At 45.5% G+C, this 21,935-nt stretch overlaps 1 protein-coding gene across 1 annotated transcript; it reads left to right on the forward strand.

The window, feature by feature from the left end:
* Positions 1-876: 876 nt before the first annotated feature.
* Positions 877-21,196, forward strand: POGLUT2 (protein O-glucosyltransferase 2). The gene is made up of 10 exons (XM_079972826.1): positions 877-1,384; positions 5,207-5,412; positions 6,669-6,874; positions 8,348-8,425; positions 12,204-12,376; positions 13,983-14,220; positions 15,821-16,030; positions 17,135-17,224; positions 19,145-19,249; positions 21,023-21,196. Exons 1-10 carry the CDS (start codon positions 1,200-1,202, stop codon positions 21,038-21,040), a joined length of 1,509 nt encoding a protein of 502 aa, XP_079828952.1. The 5' UTR covers positions 877-1,199; the 3' UTR covers positions 21,041-21,196.
* The last annotated feature ends 739 nt before the right edge of the window (positions 21,197-21,935 follow it).

Genomic DNA, 21,935 nt, shown 5'->3' on the forward strand with positions numbered 1-21,935 from the left:
TAGAGTCCCACTAGTCCCACTTTATTATGCCTTGGTCAGACCATACCTGGAGTTCTGTGTCCAGTTTAAGAAGGATATTGTCAAGCTGGAAGGTGTGCAGAGGAGGGAGATCAAGACGACCGAGGGTCTAGAAACCAAGCCTTAAGAAGGAATGGTTGAAGGAGCTGGGGATGTTTAGCCTGGAAAAGAGGAGATTGATAGGAGGTATGATATTTTAATGGCAGTCACATGGAAGATGGAGCAAGGTTGTTTTCTCCAGCTCCGGAGGGTAGGACATATAAACCAAAGGCTTCAAGCTACAAGAAAGGAGATTATGACTCCCTGAAAGTAGGAGTTGTTAGGCAGTGGAAAGGTCCCTTTCTGGAGGGGTTAGGCTCTCCTTTCCTGGATGTTTTGGATCAGAGGTTGGATGGCAATCTGTCATGTATGTTTGAGGGATAGCTCAGCTGGTTGAGCGTGAGACTCTTAATCTCGGGGTCGTGGGTTCATGCCCCATAGAATCGTAGAGTTGCAAGGGACCCTGAGGTCTAGTTCACCCCCCTGAAATGCGGGAACACGCAGCTGCCCCATACAGGGACCTCGGCACCGAGGTGTAACCAACTGAGCTATCCAGGCGAAATATTATGCCGCAATAAATCTGTGAAATCTTCAAGATGCCACATGACTTGAGTGGCGATTCCTGCATCGCGGGGGGGGGGGCTGGATGACCCTCGGGGTCCCTTCCCAACTCTCCCCGCGCTCCGCCAACCCCCGGCTGCCCACCGCTGTCTCGCCACCTCGTCGCCCCACAACATCTCCTTCCTGGACTACATTTCCCGGCATGGGAAGCGGCTCCCGTGTGGTTTTCCCCTTCGGAAGAAGAAGTTTTCGTGGGACCGACGAGCCCGCCCTGCTCCCCTTCTCTCTTTTGGCCGCGCCGGAGGAGCGCAAAGGCTCCGGGCGTTGTTAGCAGGGGCTGCCGTCGCAAGACAAAGGAACTGGCATGCGGCTGCCGTCCCGGAGCCTCTCCCCGCTCATGCATCGCCCAGACAAAGGCCGCCTCTCCCTTGCAGCTTTCGGACGAGGGCAGGAAGCGGAGGAGACACCCGATCGCACCGCGCTGCCTTCCGTCCTGCAAAACTGCCGTCTCTAAGCGCGAGAGAGACGCTCGCCTCCCTCCCCCGCTTTGCCCTTTGCTCCTTCGACGGGAAGCTCTGTAAATGTTCCGCCTGGGGCTGACTTGCTACTGGCCTTTGGGGACGGTGATCCTGGCCCTTTGCGAGTCGGCTGCGGGGAGCCAGCTGAGCCCCGAGAAGAGTTGGGTATGGGGACCCGGCCTGAGAGCAGAGGTGGTCCTCCCCGCCCGCTATTTTTACATCCAGGCTGTGGACACGGAAGGGAAGAGGTAATTCGGTGTAACGCTTTTTTTTTCTTTTTTAAGCGGGTGGGAATGAGGCCGGGGAGGAGTTAAGGTGGATGCGAAGCGGTAGCCTGGCTTGGCGGATCTGGAAACGGATTTGCATGCCCGTCGCAGGAATCCGGAAGAGGCGCTGCGTTTTGGAAAGAAAAGCAACTTTTATATGTGTGCGTGATCCGCTCTGCTCTCGGTGTACAGCTCTGTGGGGAGAGGGAGAGGGAGAGAGAGAGAGAGAGAGAGAGGCGATTTAGCAAACTTTGATTGGTTGCCCCAGGGCAGTCTTCAGTAAGGAGCTGCGAGTAAATCTGTGCTTTTGGAAACGTCCTTAGAAAATTCACACTTAATCCGCTTTATGTGTATGCTTCAAAACAGTGTTAGAAACTGAGATATGGAAAGCTCAAGGGCGCATTAAACCGAGGTTATGGGCGCAACAACGGAATGTCTTTTTTAAAAATAACAATAATACCAAGCTGAAAATGAACGAACAGCAGCTGAAGCCTTATGTTCATTTTTCACATGGTCTAGTAGTCCTTCCCCTGCCCACCCTCCTAATATCTCTTCTCCAGTCTTCAGAGAGTAACTGGAAGTGGGGAAGCAGAAAAAGGTCCTCCTTTCCTTCCACTCTGCAGTTTAATCTGAAATCTTAGGCATCCAGAGGTCAGAAACTGTTCACACTATTGAAATTCCCCGTCACAAAATGCGCCTAGAACAGTGGGAGTTTCGAACGCTGCTTAAAAGTGCCGTGTGTGATGTTTGGCCCAGAAAGGTGCACTCATTTGGGAGCAAACACAGGTGTAGTGTGGTGGGGGTCAGGGGGCCATAGCCCCAGGTGCAGAGTTTTCAAGGGCGCCCCCAAGCAGAGATGCCTTTCCAACCCTGCCTGCCGTCAGGGGTCTCTGGGCCCCAGAGCCTGGCCTGGCCTGGCCTTGCCTCTGTGTCCCCAGCGGCTGGGTTCTGTTCCCCCTCCACGCCCTGGGCACCAGCAAACTCCGCAATGCTGCTGGGAAGAAAGGGGCAAATTGTGAATGCCCCAGATCAGTGGTTCTCAAAGGGTGTGGCAAGAGAGGATGGCAAGTGTGGCAGGAAGCTACAAGGACGATCAAAGAAACACTTAAACGTTTCAGTGTAGTATAGTATCGAAATATTATTAATTTTTTTGCAGAATGTGGATAAGATATCTTTTCAAAACGAGAGCCTCAAGTGAGACTGAGGACAATCCTAGTTCTCCAATGCATTTCTTATCAATAAAAAAAAACCCGACGTAGCGCAAGCAAATTTTTAATCGGAAAGGGGCACAGAGAAAACATTTAGAGAACCACTGCCCTGTAGCTCGCTGTCCCTTGGGCACATGCATCTAGACCTGTGATTTGGATGGGCATAATTCTGCATGTGTGTGCATTGGTTTGCATACTATAGCAAGCCAAGAGTGTTATCTGTACTCAGGCTTGTGGTTAAGCTCTTTCCTCCTTAATCATGAGCTGCAGCCAGGAAAAATCTCTGACAATAGATGGTTACAGAGGAGTGAGCTTAATGCAATCTTGTCCCTGGGAGCCTGCACAGCTGCCCTGAGCTATAGTTAGGCCACATCTGCAGGCATGTAATGTGAAGCTAATGCATTTAATGCAAATTTCTACATAGAATTTCAGGAGTACAGAATTTATTCCAGTGTCTTTTTTTGTTCTCTTTAAAAAAAACACCTTATTTTTGTGACTTTAAAAAATGCCTTTGGGTCCTACATATAGGTCTGTGTTGGATTTCATATTGTCTTGGACAACCGAGGTCCTTCTTTGGGGAAAATATTTGCAACTCCTGCCTTTTTTGGCTATTGTCCTAAACACAGTCAGACTGATTAAATTGACTTCAGCTGCTTAATGGTTTGCAGCGCTGGACCTGCTATAATTTAAATAAGGTTGTAATTTAACCAGTGTAGCATTTAAAAACCCCAAAACCTTGCAAAGTGTACTGCACTTCAAGTTCATTCCAACTTTGTTCTTGAATTTGAATCCCTAATGTTTTTCCACTCTATAGAAATGATTGGAAATATAAAGAGAACGAGGCATGAATTTACATGTTTGGGTGGGAAAACGTGTTATAATAGAAGCAAACAAACTGAGCAGTGCATCAGTGGTTGAGTTTAACTCCACTGGTCTTTTCAGAGCTTCCAGACTTTCAAAAGGAAGTGTGTGTTTTTTTCACATGGCACAAAATGAACTTGTGGAATTCACTGCCACAAGATGTGGGGGATGGGCAGTTGGTTAGATGGCTTAGTCAGATGATTAGTCAAAAGTCTGATCAGTGGCTACTAGTCACAATGGCTACAAGCAGCCTCCAAGTTTCAGAGGCAGTATGCAGGTGAACGACCAGAGGACAGGGCTACTGTGGACTTAACTGAGGCATTCTTGTTTGCTCCTCTGAGAAAAAGGATTCTAGATTTGACCTTTGGGCAGATCCACGAAGACACAACTTACTGTTTTTCCTTCTTTATAAACGGGAAAAAATTCAGCCTGAAACTGAGCCTGAAAAAATTCAGCCTGAAACTGAAACCAAGGAACCTAAAAGGTAAAGGTAAAGGACCCCTGGATGGTTACGTCCAGTCAAAGGCGACTATGGGGTTGCGGCATTCATCTCACTTTCAGGTCAAGGGAGCCGACATTTGTCCACAGACTAAACCGCTTCTGACGCAACAGGACACTGTGACGAGTGCCAGAGTGCACGGAAATGCCGTTTACCTTCCCGCCGCAGCAGTACCTGTTTATCTGCTTGCGCTGGCATGCTTTCAAATTGCTAGGTTGGCAGGAGTTGGGACAGAGCTACTGGAGCTCACCCCATCATGCAGATTTGAACCGCCGACCTTCTGATCAGCAAGCCCAAGAGGCTCAGTGGTTTAGATCACAGGGCCACCCACAACCCTTCTGCCAAGGAACAAAGCACTTAAACACATATTTCAGTTTCAGTATAATACATGACATTATAGTACCTTCATGAGCTATGCTAGTGTGGGGAGAAACCATGCAGGTATTTTAGATAGGGAGAGGTGTTAAAACACTACCTTTTCTTGCGTTCACACCTGGGGGAAAAGGTTACTCAAAACATTTACCTCAGTAGGCATGTTTGCAAGTTAGCTTATCCAGCTCTGGGTATTGGTAGAAAAGTTCTGGAAAACCTTGGTGTTCAGGAGAAGTTTAATTCCTGAGAGACAGCTCATCCGCTATTACTGATGCATGCAATATGTACCTAATGTGGGGTGACAGTGATGCTCAGCAGGCCTGGTCAGCACTTTAGATTAACTGAATAGACACTTACAACAGACCCCAGAATACATTGCAGTATGCAGGGGGTTTCTTGGCAGATGAGCTGCTGTGGAAAGACTTCCCTAGAAATAAAAAATACAGTGGTACCTCGGGTTACATACGCTTCAGGTTACAGACTCCACTAACCCAGAAATAGTACCTCGGGTTAAGAACTTTGCTTCAGGATGAGAACAGAAACCGTGCTCCAGAGGCACAGCAGCAGCAGGAGGCCCCATTAGCTAAAGTGGTGCCTCAGGTTAAGAACAGTTTCAGGTTAAGAACTCGCCTCCGGAACGAATTAAGAACTTAACCCGAGGTACCACTGTAAATAAATTGAAAAGCAGAGTATCAGATAATATGAAGTATTTCAGCTGTCGGTGAGACCCATTCCCTTGTTGGTTTAACTTTACAATCCCCAAAGTTTATCCTTAAACTTTTCAACTCGGGTCTAGAATTCTAACCCGAAGGGGGGGGAAATGTTTGATTTCATCGTCGCCATTGTCTTTGTTTTCCTGCATAGGTTTACCGTCTCTCCGGGTGAAAATGCATTTCAAGTAAAGATCACGGCTCCCGAGGAGCAATTTACGCGGGTAGGAGTGCAAATATTAGACAGGAAAGATGGCTCCTTCATCGTCAGGTACAGGATGTATGCAAGCTACAAAAACCTGAGAATCGAGGTTCAGGCCCAAGGCGTGCACATTGCCAAATCTCCATATAGCCTGAAAGGTACAAAAATGGCATCTCATGTAGTAGCTTCTCACTGTAGCTTCTCACTGTTGGGAGACTCTTATGCATTGTAATTGGGACTGAAGTTTGCCTTTCCAAAGTGAAACCAACTTATTGGATGTACTCACCCCTCCCAGTGGACCATTAATCCCCCTTTCTGTCTTCCACAATATGGGCCATGATCTCAATGCAAGGAAGGAGAAAAGATCTACCTGAATTGTGTGACGAATAATAATAATAATAATAATAATAATAATAATAATAATAATAATAATTTATTATTTATACCCCGCCCATCTGGCTGAGTTTCCCCAGCCACTCTGGGCGGCTCCCAATCGAGTGTTAAAAACAATACAGCATTAAATATTAAAAACTTCCCTAAACAGGGCTGCCTTCAGGTGTCTTTTAAAGATAGCTGCTTATTTCCTTCACATCTGAAGGGAGGGCGTTCCACAGGGCGGGCGCCACTACCGAGAAGGCCCTCTGTCTGGTTCCCTGTAACCTCACATCTCGCAATGAGGGAACAGCCAGAAGGCCCTCGGCACTGGATCTCAGTGTCCGGGCTGAACGGTGGGGGTGGAGACACTCCTTCAGGTATACAGGACCCGAGGCCGTTTAGGGCTTTAAAGGTCAGCACTAACACTTTGAATTGTGCTCGGCAATGTACTGGGAGCCAATGCAGATCTCTCAGGACCGGTGTTATGTGGTCTTGGCGGACCTTCCCAGTCACCAGTCTAGCTGCCGCATTCTGGGTTAATTGCAGTTTCCAGGTCACCTTCAAAGGTAGCCCGACGTAGAGCGCATTGCAGTAGTCCAAGTGGGAGATAACTAGAGTCAGATGCATGGACTTATCTCTGAGCATTTACTGCAGGGATATGGCACCTGTAAGAGCCATAGTTTCCTCAGCCCTGTTTTACAGAATGAGCGCAGGCCCAGGTGCGACTCTGGGAGGCGATATCAGCTAGACTGTCCCACAGCTGGAAGAAGAATGCCTGTCCATTGTTCTGGGAATTGGTGGAGAAAATATAGACGTATCATTCTGAGGGTTAAGAATAAAGACACTGTCAAATTTTAATCCAGAAAAAAAAAAACCTGTGCCCTCCATTATCAAAAGTCTTGAAAATGTGTGTTTTGAACAGTGCTCTAGAAAACCAGGTGTCTTACAAGAGGTGCTTCAAATTAATTGTAACTCATTATCGAATATGTACGATATGTGACTGCAAACACACGCCTTAAAACAAATTTATTGCATGCAGGGCCTGTCTATCATGAGAACTGCGATTGCCCCCAGGAAGATGGAAATGTGTGGCTGGAAGAAATGAGCTGCCCTCCATCCATTTTGCAGATTCAAAGAGATCTGGCACATTTCCCCACCGTCGACCCTGACAAAATTGCGAAAGAAATCCCACAGCGGTTTGGGCAGAGGCAGAGCTTGTGCCATTACACCATAAAAGACAACAAGGTACACACTCCACCCACGGAAGTGGCTGTTTTTGCAAATAAACGTATGATAAAATCCCTGGAGAACAATGGAGGGTAGTCATTGTTCCTCTGGAGCCTGCTGTTCAGCTGACAGAAATCATATGCATGTACCGTCAGGGTAAACGCTACTGAGGTAGATGGAGCAAGGGTCTGCCTTGTTATAAGGCAAGCTTCCTAAATTCCTACACTTAGAGCATACATCAGTGAAACCATCCTCTGGGCACAGGGCGGCATGTTAATTCAATAAATAAATAAAATAAATAAATCCGTTCTTCTGGCCATACTACTAATAGGTAAAGGTAAAGGGACCCCTGACCATTAGGTCCAGTCGTGACCGACTCTGGGGTTGCGGTGCTCATCTCGCTTTATTGGCCAAGGGAGCCGGCATACAGCTTCCAGGCCATGTGGCCAGCATGACTAAGCTGCTTCTGGCGAACCAGAGCAGCGCACGGATACGCCGTTTACCTTCCCGCCAGAGCGGTACCTATTTATCTACTTGCACATCGACGTGCTTTTGAACTGCTAGGTTGGCAGGAGCAGGGACCGATCAACGGGAGCTCACCCCGTTGCAGGGATTAGAACCGCCACCCTTCTGATCGGCAAGTCCTAGGCTCTGTGGTTTAACCCACAGCGCCACCTGCGTCCCTTTTACTAATAGGTTACCCGAGGCTAAAGAGAACACAAGATCTCAGGAAGAGCCAAGGTAAAACCAAAAGAATTATTCTGCTAAATCAGACCAAGTTCCACCTAGTGTGGCATGAGAAAACCAGTTGCAAGTGTGTAGTAGCTTATATGGGGGAAATTCCCATCCTTGCTTATATTGTCCACAGCATCTGGTATTCAGAGAGAAACTGCCTCTGAATGTGGTTACTAGCTGTTGGTGGACCATGAATTTATATAATGTTTTTAAAAAATTCTTAACAGAGCAGCTATTGCAACATCTTGTGGCAGTAAACGTTGATTATGCATTGTGCAGAAAATACTCACCATCTGCCGTGAACAAGAGATTTCTCTCCAAAGGAGGGCGATGGTAATATTGCAAAGTAGGTGGCATTGGCAGGCAGGCATCTTGGGGCTGGATTTATTCCCTGAAGACTGGGTCCCTTTCTGGTGAAACGGCTGGCACTCTTGTTAGGAAGGTTTGCTCTTTCCATGACTTCCATCTAATGCTGTGTTGCAAATCCTTAAAGGGTGCTCCTAATTAGGACTTGCTAAAACTGTTACTGTTGGCCTGGCAAACTTGTTGGACATTAGCAATAACAGCTGTAAGAGCAAGGTTGTTGGCTGTCAATATATTCTGTGTTGTTGGTTCTGCAGTCTTAAAGTTACATTAGAAAATGGGGATGATCGGAAGAGTTTAAGCTTTTCCTTTCCTTTCCTTTCCTTTCCTTTTGAAAGGAAATTCAATTTGAAATTAATTCAAATATGCCCAGTTTGGTTTGTTTGTTTTTAGGTTTACATAAAGACCCACGGTGAACATGTAGGCTTCAGGATATTCATGGATGCCATTCTTCTTTCTTTGACTCGGAAAGTGAGTAGACGTCTTAAAAAACATGGTCGTTACAGATTTTAATTCCATTTTGTTTTTAAGTCCATGTGCTGTGTCCTCTGCCATGAATATGGCACCTGAAGTGCTGTAGAACACAATAAACGGTAAAAACAAATTAACAATAAAAAACTGCAACCTCAAAATAAACATTAAAAGAAAAGGTAAAGGACCCCTAGACAGTTAAGTCCAGTCAAAAGCAACTATGGGGCTGCGGCGCTCATCTTGCTTTCAGGCCAAGGGAGCACAGCGTCCACAGACAGCTGTCTGGGTCACGTGGCTTCTGGCGCAACAGCTTCTGGCGCAATGGAACACTGTGACAGAAACCAGAGTACAAGGAAATGCCGTTTACCTTCCCGCTGCAGTGGTGCCTATTTATCTACTCACTCTGGTATGCTTTCAAACTATGAGGGTGGCAGGAGCTGGGACAGGGCAACGGAGATTCGAACCGCTGACCTTCTGATCAGCAAGCCCAAGAGGCTCAGTGGTTTAGACCATAGTGTCACCCGCATCCCTGAAAACAAATTACAGCCTCCATAAGACACAGGTGGAAAATGGTGCTGTGAGCAAAAGAAACAGAGTCACCTGCCACTAGCCAGCTGGAATGGTTATTTAGAAAAGCATAATTTTAACTAAATACTGAATGGCCAACGAAGAGGTGACTGTCTGAATTTGAGCTGACAGACAACTGGGGACAAGATGGGAGCCTGCAGTCACTTGTAGCTTGTGTCCCGTGTGGCAAACTAGCCATTCCCAAGTGCTGCTGTCAACTAGGAGTAACTTTATTGTCAAGCAGTCATCAGTCTGCAGCAGCCCAGGAAAGTTTTCTTAATATACAGTTTCAAATGCTGGTCTTCCGGTCTGGTACTAGACAGGGTCCTTTCTAAGAGTCCTAGAAGAGAAGCCTTAAATTGGATCAGAACTGGGTGCTGGGGTTAACCTTTTTCTTCCTATGTCACTGTCGTTTTTGCTGAAAACCATGCCACTTAAATCCTGCTCTGCAAAAATCTGTTGTCGAAGAGTCCCTGGAGTCGTCTCATCACTGGAATTGCAGCCTATTTGAAAGTAGTAGATGCCTGAAGGGTGTGCCGCAAGAATTGCAAAAACCAAAACCAGATGACTTAGGCAAGATAGTTCCGTTCGTGCTATTAGGCAGAGCAAATATTCCAGGGTCCCTAATGAGTTTTCCTTACTCCAGAACAAAAAAGAGAGAAGTTTCTATCGCTGCAGGGACAGCTTCTCTGATGCGGCGCTGCACTGATGAGAAAATTTACAGTCAGCTCATCTGGCATGCAGTCGGTGCCGAACGAGACGTGACATGAGAACTCTGTGGTCGGAGACAGTATTGTGTAATGGTTAGGGTTTTGGACTACAGTGGTACCTCGGGTTAATTCGTTCTGGAGGTCCCTTCTTAACCTGAAACTTCTTAACCTGAGGTACCACTTTAGCTAATGGGGCCTCCCGCTGCCGCCGCACCTCGGCTGCGCAATTTCTGTTCTCATCCTGAAGCAAAGTTCTTAACCCGAGGTAGAATTTCTGGGTTAGCGGAGTCTGTAACCTGAAGCGTCTGTAACCCGAGGAACCACTGTACAGCTGCAGAGGCCAGTGTTCCAGTTCCAACTCGCTGTGTATCCCATTGCCATTTCACCTCAAATTCCTTGGGAGAAAGGCAAGAAACAATGGAATGAATGAATTCAATGAACTCCCTTTCTCCTCCTCCTCCTCCTCCTCCTCCTCCTTTATTGAATTTATATCCTGCCCTATACTTGGAGGCCTCATGGTGGTTCACAGAACAAAATCAAAATATAAAACCACAAAATATATAATCAAACCAAAAACAACAACCCAATAACCCCCCCCCCAAAAAAACCCCACATTTTATAAGGGCATAGGATGTCATTCAAATCCTATAAACAAAAGTTAGCTGCACTGAGCCTAATCTGGGTCAGAACTGAGTGGGGGGGATTGACTCCCCCCCCCCTGTGAAAATCCTCCACTACCAGCAGTGTTAGAAACTGAGTTATGAAAGCTAGGAGCTAAACAGCACCTTAAACCTAGGTTATGGGCGCAACAACAGAATGTTTAAGCGTGCTTTTTTATACATAGCTGAAATATAATGGCAGCTAAAATATTATGTTCATTTTTCACATGGTTTAGTCCTTCCCCTGCCCACTCCCTAATACTCTTAAGAGGGTCTCTTCTCCAGTCTTCAGAGAGTAGCTGGAAGAAGGGGAGGCAAAAAAAGGTCCTCCTTTCCTTCCACTCTGCAGTTTTAATCTGAAATCTTAGGTGCAGTACGGCGCCAAGAGCTCAGAAACTATTTGCACTATTGAAATTCCCGGTCGCAAAATGTGCCTAGAACAACGGGAGTTTTGAACACTTGACTACCACCACCTGCAAGTTGCTATTTACACCCGCTGGTAATATTTACAGTTGTTGATGAAAAGGGGAGAGTATAATTTTGAACATGTTAACCTGCCCTCTCCCTGCACCGTGCTTCTGATCAAAACGAGACTTAATTTTCTCTTCCTTCCCCCACACAGCTGGTTTGTTTTTTTAAAAAAAAAATTAAAACGGCAAAAATTAAAGAGCAATCTGCTTAACCTTTCCATTAGGAAGAAAGGAACGAAACCTTGGTTCACTCTGTTCTGTATCCCATGCTTAAATGCACATTATTTTGTACTTCGTAGACCAGCTATTTTCTTGTTTTCTGCCTTGAGGGAACTGTTACCCTGAACTGCCTCATGGCTGCCACAGGACTCCTGAGTATTCAAGAAGATTGTAAGGGCGCCCACTCAATTCACCATGACTGTAAACAACAACTCAACACCCAGAACTGTCTGCACATTGCAGGGGGAGATTGATAGCAGAGGGCAAGCTCTCTGAGCTATCTGCCATTACTGATATTCTAACTGAAGTCCCCCTTCAAAACTTGCAAGGAAACACAGGATTCCCTAGAACCCAGTATGGATTGCACCTTCATTCGAAAGATGTCGCCACGAACATTAAGGAAAAATGTGCTTCAAGAAGTCTGTTGAAAAATATGTGAATAGATGTAGCCTTAACTTACCGTAGTTCAAGAAATAGAATGGCTTGCAATTCACATTGGGATTATAAACCAGCAGGTGGCATTGCGCTCCTAAAGATTTCGGTTTACATGTTTCCTTTTACCCTAAGAAGGGAGAAGACAAATACAACATGTTGGCTTATCCCTGCCTTCCAAAAGCCTGTCCAGAGTTGCTTCTCAGAGAAACTCACTTATCTTGCGTGTAGTGGGTAAAGAAAATGAGCTATGAACAAACCACTCCATTTCAGGCTCCCTTTTTAAATGTGAGGAGATGACAATAATACTCGTCTACCTTGTAGGGTTATGATAAGTGTAATATATGTGCAGCACTTAAGCAAATGTCATATAAATACAAAGCATAATTCATAGTTTTGTGTTGTGGCGGTTTTCGAGGACAAAATAACCTTAAATTGTACCCAGAAGACTATAGAAAGTCAGTGAAGACCCTGGAGTACTGATGTAATATATACTTTTAGGACTTGCTGTCCCAGTTACTCTCCAGTCACTCATAAAGGCCTAGGCCCTATTTCAATAATCAAGTCTACAAGTCGGGAGGAATGTTTGCTTTGTGTGCGTTACATGTGAACTGTAGTGATCACAAAATTATAAATAAGAAACACATGTCAATTTTGGGGTGGTCAAAGAGTGGCCTGATGCAGTCGTAGATAGTGAATGTTTTGCTTTACTGTCTCTCAGGTAAAAATGCCAGATCTCGAGTTTTTCGTCAATTTGGGAGACTGGCCTCTGGAGAAAAAGAAATCCTCTCAGGACATCCACCCCATATTTTCCTGGTGCGGATCCAACGATTCAAAAGACATTGTGATGCCAACCTATGACCTGACAGACTCCGTTTTAGAAACAATGGGCCGGTAAGAGTTCCTACCAAGGTTTTGGAAGTTGTCCCCACATCTTACAATGTTTCTTGTTGACGGTGTTCATTGGTGCTACAGTTAGCAGTGGGTACAAGCCATTACCTTTATGCATAGAAAATGGGAAGCCGGATGCAAGGGGGATACAGCATAGCTGTCAACCATCCCTTATTTGGCGGGAAACTCCCTTATCCCAGCACAGTGTCCCGCTGCTGTCCCGGATTGATGATGTCCCTTAAATTTCCCAGGTTTCATGCTCGCCCGGCTCGGGAGGGAAGCAGCTGCTCGGGGTCCTCCGCCATGAGAGAGAGCGCGCGCATGAGCTGCCGCGTCTCCGTCTCTCCCTTTTTCCCCACAGGGGAGCGTCGTGAGGAGACGGGTGGCGGCGGCGGGCAGGCAGCCCCTCTCTTGCAAGACTTCTGCCACACTGCCAGGGGAAGCCGGAGGCGGCTGAGGAGGTGGCCTGAGGGAGGAGGAAGAGGAGGGGATGGGGAGGGATGCAGAAGGGCGGCGCTTCAGCAGCCACTGCAACTGCCTCATGCCAGGCTCGCGGGCGAGAGTTTATCTTCCTCCCTCCCTCTCGGGCGGGGAAGGGCCGATGGAACTCCTCGCGCCAGGACGACGGCAGCCCCGATGTGCATAAGCTAAGCAAAATCCCTTATTTTGGCTGCTGATCCCTTATTTTCAAGGCTGCTGGTCCCTTATTTTCAAATCTGTAAGTTGACAGCTATGGGATACAGACAAGAGGGGGAAAGAAGGAGATAGGCAACCCAGTCAGATGGGTGGGGTATTATTATTATGATTATGATTATTTATTATTATTGAATAAGGCGTCCCTAGTTTCATCAGGTGGGACGCAGGTGGCGCTGTGGGTTAAAGCCTCAGCGCCTAGGGCTTGCCGATCGAAAGGTCGGCGGTTCGAATCCCTGCGGCGGGGTGCGCTCCCGCTGCTCGGTCCCAGCGCCTGCCAACCTAGCAGTTCGAAAGCACCTCCGGGTGCAAGTAGATAAATAGGGACTGCTTACCAGCGGGAAGGTAAACGGCGTTTCCGTGTGCGGCTCTGGCTCTGGCTCTGGCTCTGGCTCTGGCCAGAGCAGCGATGTCACGCTGGCCACGTGACCCGGAAGTGTCTCCGGACAGCGCTGGCCCCTGGCCTCTTAAGTGAGATGGGCGCACAACCCCAGAGTCTGTCAAGACTGGCCCGTACGGGCAGGGGTACCTTTACCTTTATCTTTTAGTTTCATCAGAGAAATCTTGCAGGGCATGGTTGAAAAGTCAGGAAAGTGAGAGCGCCTGGTTATGGCTGCCTTTGCCTCCACCCATCCCAGTCAGGAATAGAAACACAAAGTTTCCTCACAGGTTTCTCTGAGCATAATGGTTTTCATGCTATCTTCTCACTTCTGGTGAAATAGCAAAAGATACAAACCCCACATCCCTTACAAGAAGAGAAGACTTGGCTCTCTAGAGTCTCTTGCTGGGCCATGTCGCCTGCCTTTCAGCCAGAATCGGTGGTGGTTCCTCAGGGACATATTAATACGGAGGTGCCACCCGTTCCTGCCTGGAAGCTCCAACAACTGTGGACAAATATCCCATTTCCTTTCAACAGAGTCAGCCTGGACATGATGTCTGTTCAAGCAAACACCGGGCCGCCTTGGGAAGAGAAGAACGCCACGGCAATATGGCGGGGCCGAGACAGCCGCAAAGAAAGGCTCGAACTTGTGAAAATGAGTAGAAAGTACCCAGAAATCATTGATGCGGCGTTTACAAACTTCTTCTTTTTCAAGCATGATGAAAGTCTCTATGGCCCCATTGTGAAGCATATTTCCTTTTTCGATTTCTTCAAGGTACGATACAAAGGTGATTGTGCTTAGAAAAGCCTTTAGAGAGGTTTCCCCCCTTTTTAAAATTATATTGAGATGTTGGCAACTGCCCAGCTCCCAGAGATTAAAAAGCGTATCTTACAAGTTTTTGTAGCGCTATCACCCAGTTCTGTGGAGGCTGTATCTAGATTATAATTTTTCGGAAACCTTAAAGTGTTACTATAGCCATTGTTGCTTGGGATAAACATGTTCACTTTGTCCAAATTGCTGAGGTTCTAGATGCCTCTTTAGACAATCTGTGCAGGTGGTTCCCCCCCCCCCCCCATTATTTCCCTGCATGTTTTGGTGAGGCAAAATGAGACCTTAAATTCTAATTTAAGCCAGTAGATGGAAGATGGTTTTTCTATGACCAGAGGTATTATCCAAAACCGCCCCGAACCTTTTACAACTGAATATTTCAAAGGCTTGGGCTGGTTTTAACATTATTATAATTATCCCTCTAATGTGGAGATCATATATAACAAGCAACTTCTACTTGTTGGTCCTCTGAGATGAGAGGTAACATTGTTCCTGAGCTTACAGTTTTAGTTCACCCAATTAAACGTATTTCTATGACAGTTCTGACAGTTCCTAGTGGTTGCCGGTGCCGATGCACAGATATTTCACGCTATTCATTTGGCTCATGTTGTAAGCTCGGTAATGTTATAACATGAAGTATTGCAACGTGAAAGTAGTTTTCATGGTCTCAGTGTGGGGCTTAAATGTCTGAAGCAGACTTCAGCGAAGCTGTGCGATGCACATTACTGCTCTAGGCATGTCTCTTCCTGCACAGACCATAATCATCAGTAGACACACACACAGAGAGTGTTTTTTCTGGGGGTACACAGGGGTACGTACACCCCTAAACATTTTGTGAATCTTTGTACTTTTGTCCATTTACTCTATTTTTCCCGATTTGAACTATAAAAAGGTGATTTTCTTGAGTCAAAATGAAAGTACCCCTAAACATTTTTTTTTAGAAAAAAAGCAGTGTATATATATATTTTCAGAATAGAGTCCTCGGATTGCTTTACACCTTTTGGAAAGCTTAAATGGATGAGACTGCCTTAGTAACACTTAAGCTTTGATTAGTTTTGTGAATGGTTAGTAAAATATGCAGCGATGTGTGATATGTAAAATGAACCATGGAAAGAGATGAAGGGAAGTCACTGGATATTTTAAAGTTTGTAAAATGTTTTATTTGACATTGTGAAACAGAAAATTTAATAATAATAACAATTATTATAGAACTTCAAAGGTACAGGAGAATACAAAAACGAACCCGGCTAAACCTGATTAAAAGCTCACACATTATGTTTATGGGTTAAAAGCATAGCATAGTTGTGAAAGCAACAGACTCATGAGAAATCCAAGTATTGGCTGGAGCTCACTATTAAGGGTACATCTGGCGGCCCAGGTTAGCTGCTAAGTAAATGTGTAAAAATATCCTAAAGGTTCTCTGAAATCCTGCATTCAGATCTTCTTGCGGGTACTCAACCTTCAGATGTCGATGCCGTAGTGGAGAGAACCCCACCACAAATCTACAGGCCGCCTGCTTATGAATTTTGTGTTGTGTGTTTTGCAGTATAAATACCAAATTAATATCGACGGCACAGTGGCCGCGTACCGACTGCCTTATCTGCTAGCAGGAAGTAGCGTAGTGCTAAAGCAGGACTCCATCTACTACGAACATTTTTACAATGAGCTACAACCGTGGAAACATTATATTCCTTTCAAAAGCGACCTAAGCGATCTCTTGGAGAAGCTGCAGTGGGCCAAAGACCACGACGAAGAGGTGAAAATACAATGGGCCCGCACAGATGTTTCAAAATTATGTTCCCACAGCTCTTAGGAGTTTCTTGTGCCACACAGAATTGTGGGGGGTGGGGTGGGGTGGTGGTGGGTGGAATTCCTGAATCTAAGCATGCAGTGGAAAACTGGGTGTGGAGTTTTGGCTTGCAGTAAACTGGCCAGAAGGTAAAGGTAAAGGGACCCTGACCATTAGGTCCAGTCGTGACCGACTCTGGGGTTGCGGTGCTCATCTCACTTTATAGGCCGAGGGAGCCAGCGTACAGCTTCCGGGTCATGTGGCCAGCATGACTAAGCCGCTTCTGGCGAACCAGAGCAGCGCACAGAAACGCCGTTTACCTTCCCGCCGGAGCGGTACCTATTTATCTACTTGCACTTTGAGGTGCTTTTGAACTGCTACGTTGGCAGGAGCAGGGACCGAGCAACGGGAGCTCACCCTGTCGTGGGGATTCAAACCGCCAACCTTCTGATCAGCAAGTCCTAGGCTCTGTGGTTTAATCCACAGCGCCACCCACGTCTTGGGGGGGGGGATTCCTGAATCTAAGCATGCAGTGGAAGGCTGGGTGTGGAGTTTTGGCTTGCAGTAAACTGGCCAGAAGGTAGATTGCAGTAAAATCTACAGGAAGGTAGATTTGCAGGTAAAAAGTGGGAGGTGAGGAAAAAGCTGGTGCATGACTAGGAATGCAGTTGTTTTTCCTTCTCCCTCTCCAATTCCCCCCTTTTTTGGAATCAGTCCTGTTAAACTCAAATGTTCTGGCACCACATTGGGACTTTTGGTTGGTCCTAATAAAAGGTATAGATTCACAGCCCCTGCCTGGATTCATTGCACAAAATCCCTGATGGATTTATGCCCTTAAGAATCACTTCTCCCAGCTAATGGAATGTTAGTCTGTTTGAGACTTGGGGGAGGGGGGGCGTTGCCTATAATGGACTCATTCAACTTGATAAAGTTTTACACATGTGAAAACTGGAATTTAATTGATTTGGGTTGGGTGGGACTGAGAAAGAAGAAAGGAAATGGGCATTCTAAGAAAATTAAAGTTTTAACATGAAGATACCTTACCTCTCCCCCACCTGTTATCCCTGGCAGGCAAAGAATATTGCAAAAGCGGGACAAGAATTTGCAAGAAACAACCTCATGGGAGACCATATATTTTGCTATTACTTCAAACTTCTTCAGGTCAGTTCTCTCTTCGATTACAGAAATGTAAATGTAAGAATGCCTTAAATATAAGGAAGTAAAGTGACTTTCCAGTTCTGTGGAGGAACAAACACTGTTCCTATATTTATTGCCATACATGAGGTAAAGGTAAAGGACCCCTGAATGGTTAAGTCTAGTCAAATTTGACTATGGGGTGCAACGCTCATCTCTGCTTTCAGGCCGAGGGAGCCAGCGTTTGTCCACAGACAGCTTTCCAGGTCATGTAGCCAGCATGACTAAAACACTTCTGAAACGGGACACCGTGACGGAAGCCAGAGTGCATGGAAATGCCGTTTACCTTCCCACCACAGCGGTACTTATTTATTTACTTGCGCTGGTGTGCTTTTGGCAGCATGAGTTAAATGTTAAGGTTTGTTTAAACAAACAAACAAACGCTTTATTAATTTCTTCATCAGATACATTAATATAATACAGTGGTACCTCAGGTTACATACGCTCCAGGTTACATACGCTTCAGGTTACAGACTCCACTAACCCAGAAATAGTGCTTCAGGTTAAGAACTTTGCTTCAGGATAAGAACAGAAATCATGCTCCAGCGGCAGCAGGAGGCCCTATAGAGTAAAGTGGTCTTCAGGTTTCAGGTTTCAGTTTCAGGTTAAGAACAGACCTCCGGAATGAATTAAGTACTTAACCCGAGGTACCACTGTACAGTTAAATTTCCAAGAACAATAAACATACAGTCGTACCTTGGAAGTCGAACGGAATCCGGTCTGGAAGTCGGTTCGACTTCCCAAACCAAAGCGTGGCTTCTGATTGGCTGCAGGAAGCATCTGAAGCCGTGTCGGACGTTTGGCTTCCAAAAATAGGTCGCAAACTGGAACAGTCGCTTCTGGGTTTGTGGCGTTCGGGAGCCAAAACGTTCGAGAACTAAGCTGTTTGAAAACCAAGGTACGCCTGTATTACATTTATATCCAAAAACGAAACTTGCTGATCAGGTAGCAAGCAGATGGGTGAATTCACCACCACCCCAGTCCCAAAGTACAGTGGACGCTCGGGTTGCGAACGTGATCCATGCGGGAGGCACGTTCGCAACCCGCAGCGCTGTGTCTGCGCACGCGTGGGTTGTGATTTGGTCTTCTGCGCATGTGCAAAGCGCAATTTTGTGCTTCTGAGCATGCGTGAGCACCGTAACCTGGAAGTAACCTCTTCCGGTACTTCCGGGTTCGGCGCGGTGTGCAACCCGAAAGCGCACAACTTGAAGCGTCTGTAACCCAAAGTATGACTGTATAGAAGCACCTTCAAATCCCTAATTCCGCCTTTGTTACATATAACCACACTGGTGCTATTGTGGCATATCAAACATGTTATGTGTGCATTAGTCGTGGGTTCAAGTTCCACATCGGGCAAGATTTCTGCCCAAAAGAAGACCCTCGTAGTCCCTTCTAACATGATAGTTCTCTGATTTAACATCCCTTCAAGCCGTCCATTCAAATTGATGGGCATCCTTTTTAAACATTACCCGTGGTGTTTAATAACCAAGATCTGCAAGTAAGCACCGTGTGAAAGGTATGCCCTGAAAATGAAGCTGGCATTTTGTTAAAGAAGCATCCCGACTTCCACAAATCCCATTCTAATGTGGAGGGATCTGTTCCTCAAAGCAGCAATCAGCAAAGATCAAAGAGCCCAGCTTTAGAAAGCCCCTCCCGAAACACAGCTGAAAATGTCTGTGCATTAACACGGAGGTACTGATATTTCAGCAAGTCACCAGGTGCAGCCCGTGTCAGCTTACATTTTCTGTGATACCGAATCTCAGGTTCTTCCCCGCGAGGTTTGTTGGAGCAATGGGCAATTGATTGGTTACAACTTTTCCAACACTGAGTGCGCAAGTATAAGACATGTCTCTCCCCCCCCCCTTTTTTTTTCTAATTTTCCAATAGGAATATGCCAAACTACAAGTGACTGAACCAAAAGTGAGAGATGGCATGGAGAAAGTGGAACAGCCAGATGACGACCTTTTCCCCTGTAGTTGCCACCGGAAAAAGGTACAGTATGTACAAGTTAACATTTTAGGAACTGTTTGTTCAGGGGCCTGACTTACCACTTATTTAACTGGGAACATCTTATGCCTCACATGTTCGGATTCTAAGTTGGGGGGAACAGATTTGTTACGGGTGCCAACAGAATCCCTTGCTGCTTTTCCACATACAGTGGACGCTCGGGTCGCGAACGTGATCCGTGCAGGATACACATTCGCAACCCGCAGCGTCCACAACCCGCAGCGTCACGTCTGCACACACGCATTGTGATTCGGCGCTTCTGCACATGCACAAAGCATGATTTAGCTCTTCTGTGCATGCGCGACTGCCGAAACCCGGAAGTAACCTGTTCCGGTACTTCTGGATTTCAGCGGTCCGTAACCCAAAAAAACACAACCTGTAACCCGAGGTATGACTGTATTGAGGGAGGCAGAGATTTTCACAACCAATGCCAGTGATTTAACAGAAAACCACTGAGGATGTTTTGGAGTGGGTTAAATCCTGCTAAGTCATGGAGGTAGCATGTGGCAGGAGAGCAGGAGTTGCAAGTTCACAGAAACCAGCTGTGAGTATTTCACCCAGTTTTTTGTTCCGAATGAAATTATGTGTTTAGCCAAGGAAGTTTGAATTTTTCTGGATGCAAAAATCATGCAGCAGATCTGCGCGATTTATCTTACGATGTGCAGTTCTCCAGTTTGCTTTTTCCTGTTTCACAGAACATACTCAAGTTTTGGCAGTCGTGGCAAGGAGAAATTCGGATCGCAAAAGCCTTGCCCCAAAGACGTAGAAATCTTAAGTCGGCCACCTCTCTTGGTTCTTGAGATTTTAGCAGGAATTACCCACATGCTTTCTACAATATTGGCAACCATAAGAACTAACAACTTGCTTTCGAAAAAGATAAAAAGTAAAAAAAAATGATATTTTAAGGAACCTGAATGAACAATGAACCCAGGACATTGTGCTTTTTCCATATGCTATAAGACATGCACAATGCAGTTCTGTCTCACACACACAAAACACAGGGCCTCTATCGCAGAGAAAACGTCTTCCTTGCAAAAGGCCATCTTACCGTTCTGTCAATTAAGTTGTGTTGCCAACTTGAGCCAGAAAGAGTTGCGAATTTTTTAAAAATGAAACAATATTGCAAGTTATCGAGGGTCAAATGAAGAAAGAGGGGTTTGCTGTGACTTCCTCTGAATCCATGTTGTAGTAGGAAGATGAGTATTTTGGAACTTGGGGGGGGGGGGAATGTTTCAAAATGGGAGTTGTATTCCAAACATTCCATCCCGTTCTAACATGACCAGAAAACAGAAGTCAAGATGCAGCATAGAGTGCTTATGGGTTTCTTGTGAATCTCTGATTGTTGTTGTTATTTAAATTTACAAATATAAAGCTGAGCAGGTAGCAGGCAGGCAGTGGTAATTCTGAAATACCACCAGTCTTGCGCACCAACACAGGGTTCCTTTCAGAGACCCCTGAAGTCTAGAACATTGTTCTCACTTGCTTTTTCCAATGAAATTATAATGTGCAAATAAATCCTCTCCGCACCCATCTAGGCAAGTGGGTATGATACAGCCCAGGAACTTATAATTAAGTACAGACCATCATAGCCCATTAACCAGGGGCTTATTTTTCACTATTATGGACATCTCTGCAAAAATAATCTAGAGAGAAGAGGAACTTTTTCTGGAACATAAGAGTCTGCTCAAAATACTATAACGTAAAGCAAAGTTGTTCAGGACTTATTTCAACCGTGAAATATTTTCTTCTTACTTACAGGTCAAAGAGGAACTTTAACAAGAAAACTGGTGTTTACAGTATTTGGATTTCAGTGTCTTCAGATGAGAACAAAAAAAGACGAGTCCAAATGCCTTCTGTTGTGCATGCAGTATTACTACACCTTTGCTTTTATGATTTTTTATTATTTTTAAAAATAAATACTATTTCCATAAAGTTGAGAGCATTTTTTGTTTTAAAAAATAGCTTTGATTTTGGGACTATATTATATACCCCTTCTACAGAGGGCTTTTGCTGCAGCCTGTGGATTACTGCCGCTCGCTTAAGCAGATTACACGCAACACACCAAAATAATATGTGTGAGAAGGAAAGGAAAATGTGGACTAGAAATCTATATAGCTGAAGCTAACAAGAAAAAAAATACAATTGGGAACCTTTCAAGTAATTGTTAAAATAACTGACTAGGGTGTGTTCAAGCTTCATTAGTAGGGTTTATATTAAGCTTGTTTAATTCAGTAGTCTTTTAAAAAACTTTTGCTTGTAACAGCTGTCCAGAGAGACCCCCTATCATACGGATTTCAGACAAGGAGTTGAGCTTCTCATTGCCAAACTACACTGAAGCCCTAACTAGGAAAGATGGTTGAATAAAAATTATTCCAAGCCATTTAAGGGACCTGTGGCAAAAGCATGCGTTTCACAGACTTGTTTTGAAACTATCATTCATGTTTACCCTGTATGAAGCTGCCCCTCCAGGGATAGCGTATTGGCTCTCATGATGCCAACTTATCTACAAAATCATTTTGAAGATGCAGAATCGCATGTTTGGGTGCTTCCTCCCGATATGCAGAAAGTTAGCACATTGGTGGAAAGCTTTTGCCCTTGTCTACCAGGTTTCCACAGGCATGTTGTAGTCACAAAGTACTGAACAAACTTCTTGCTCGAAATATGGCTCATT

Source organism: Podarcis cretensis (genome assembly GCF_951804945.1).
Source record: "Podarcis cretensis genome assembly, chromosome: 4".
NCBI classification, from domain to species: domain Eukaryota; kingdom Metazoa; phylum Chordata; class Lepidosauria; order Squamata; family Lacertidae; genus Podarcis; species Podarcis cretensis.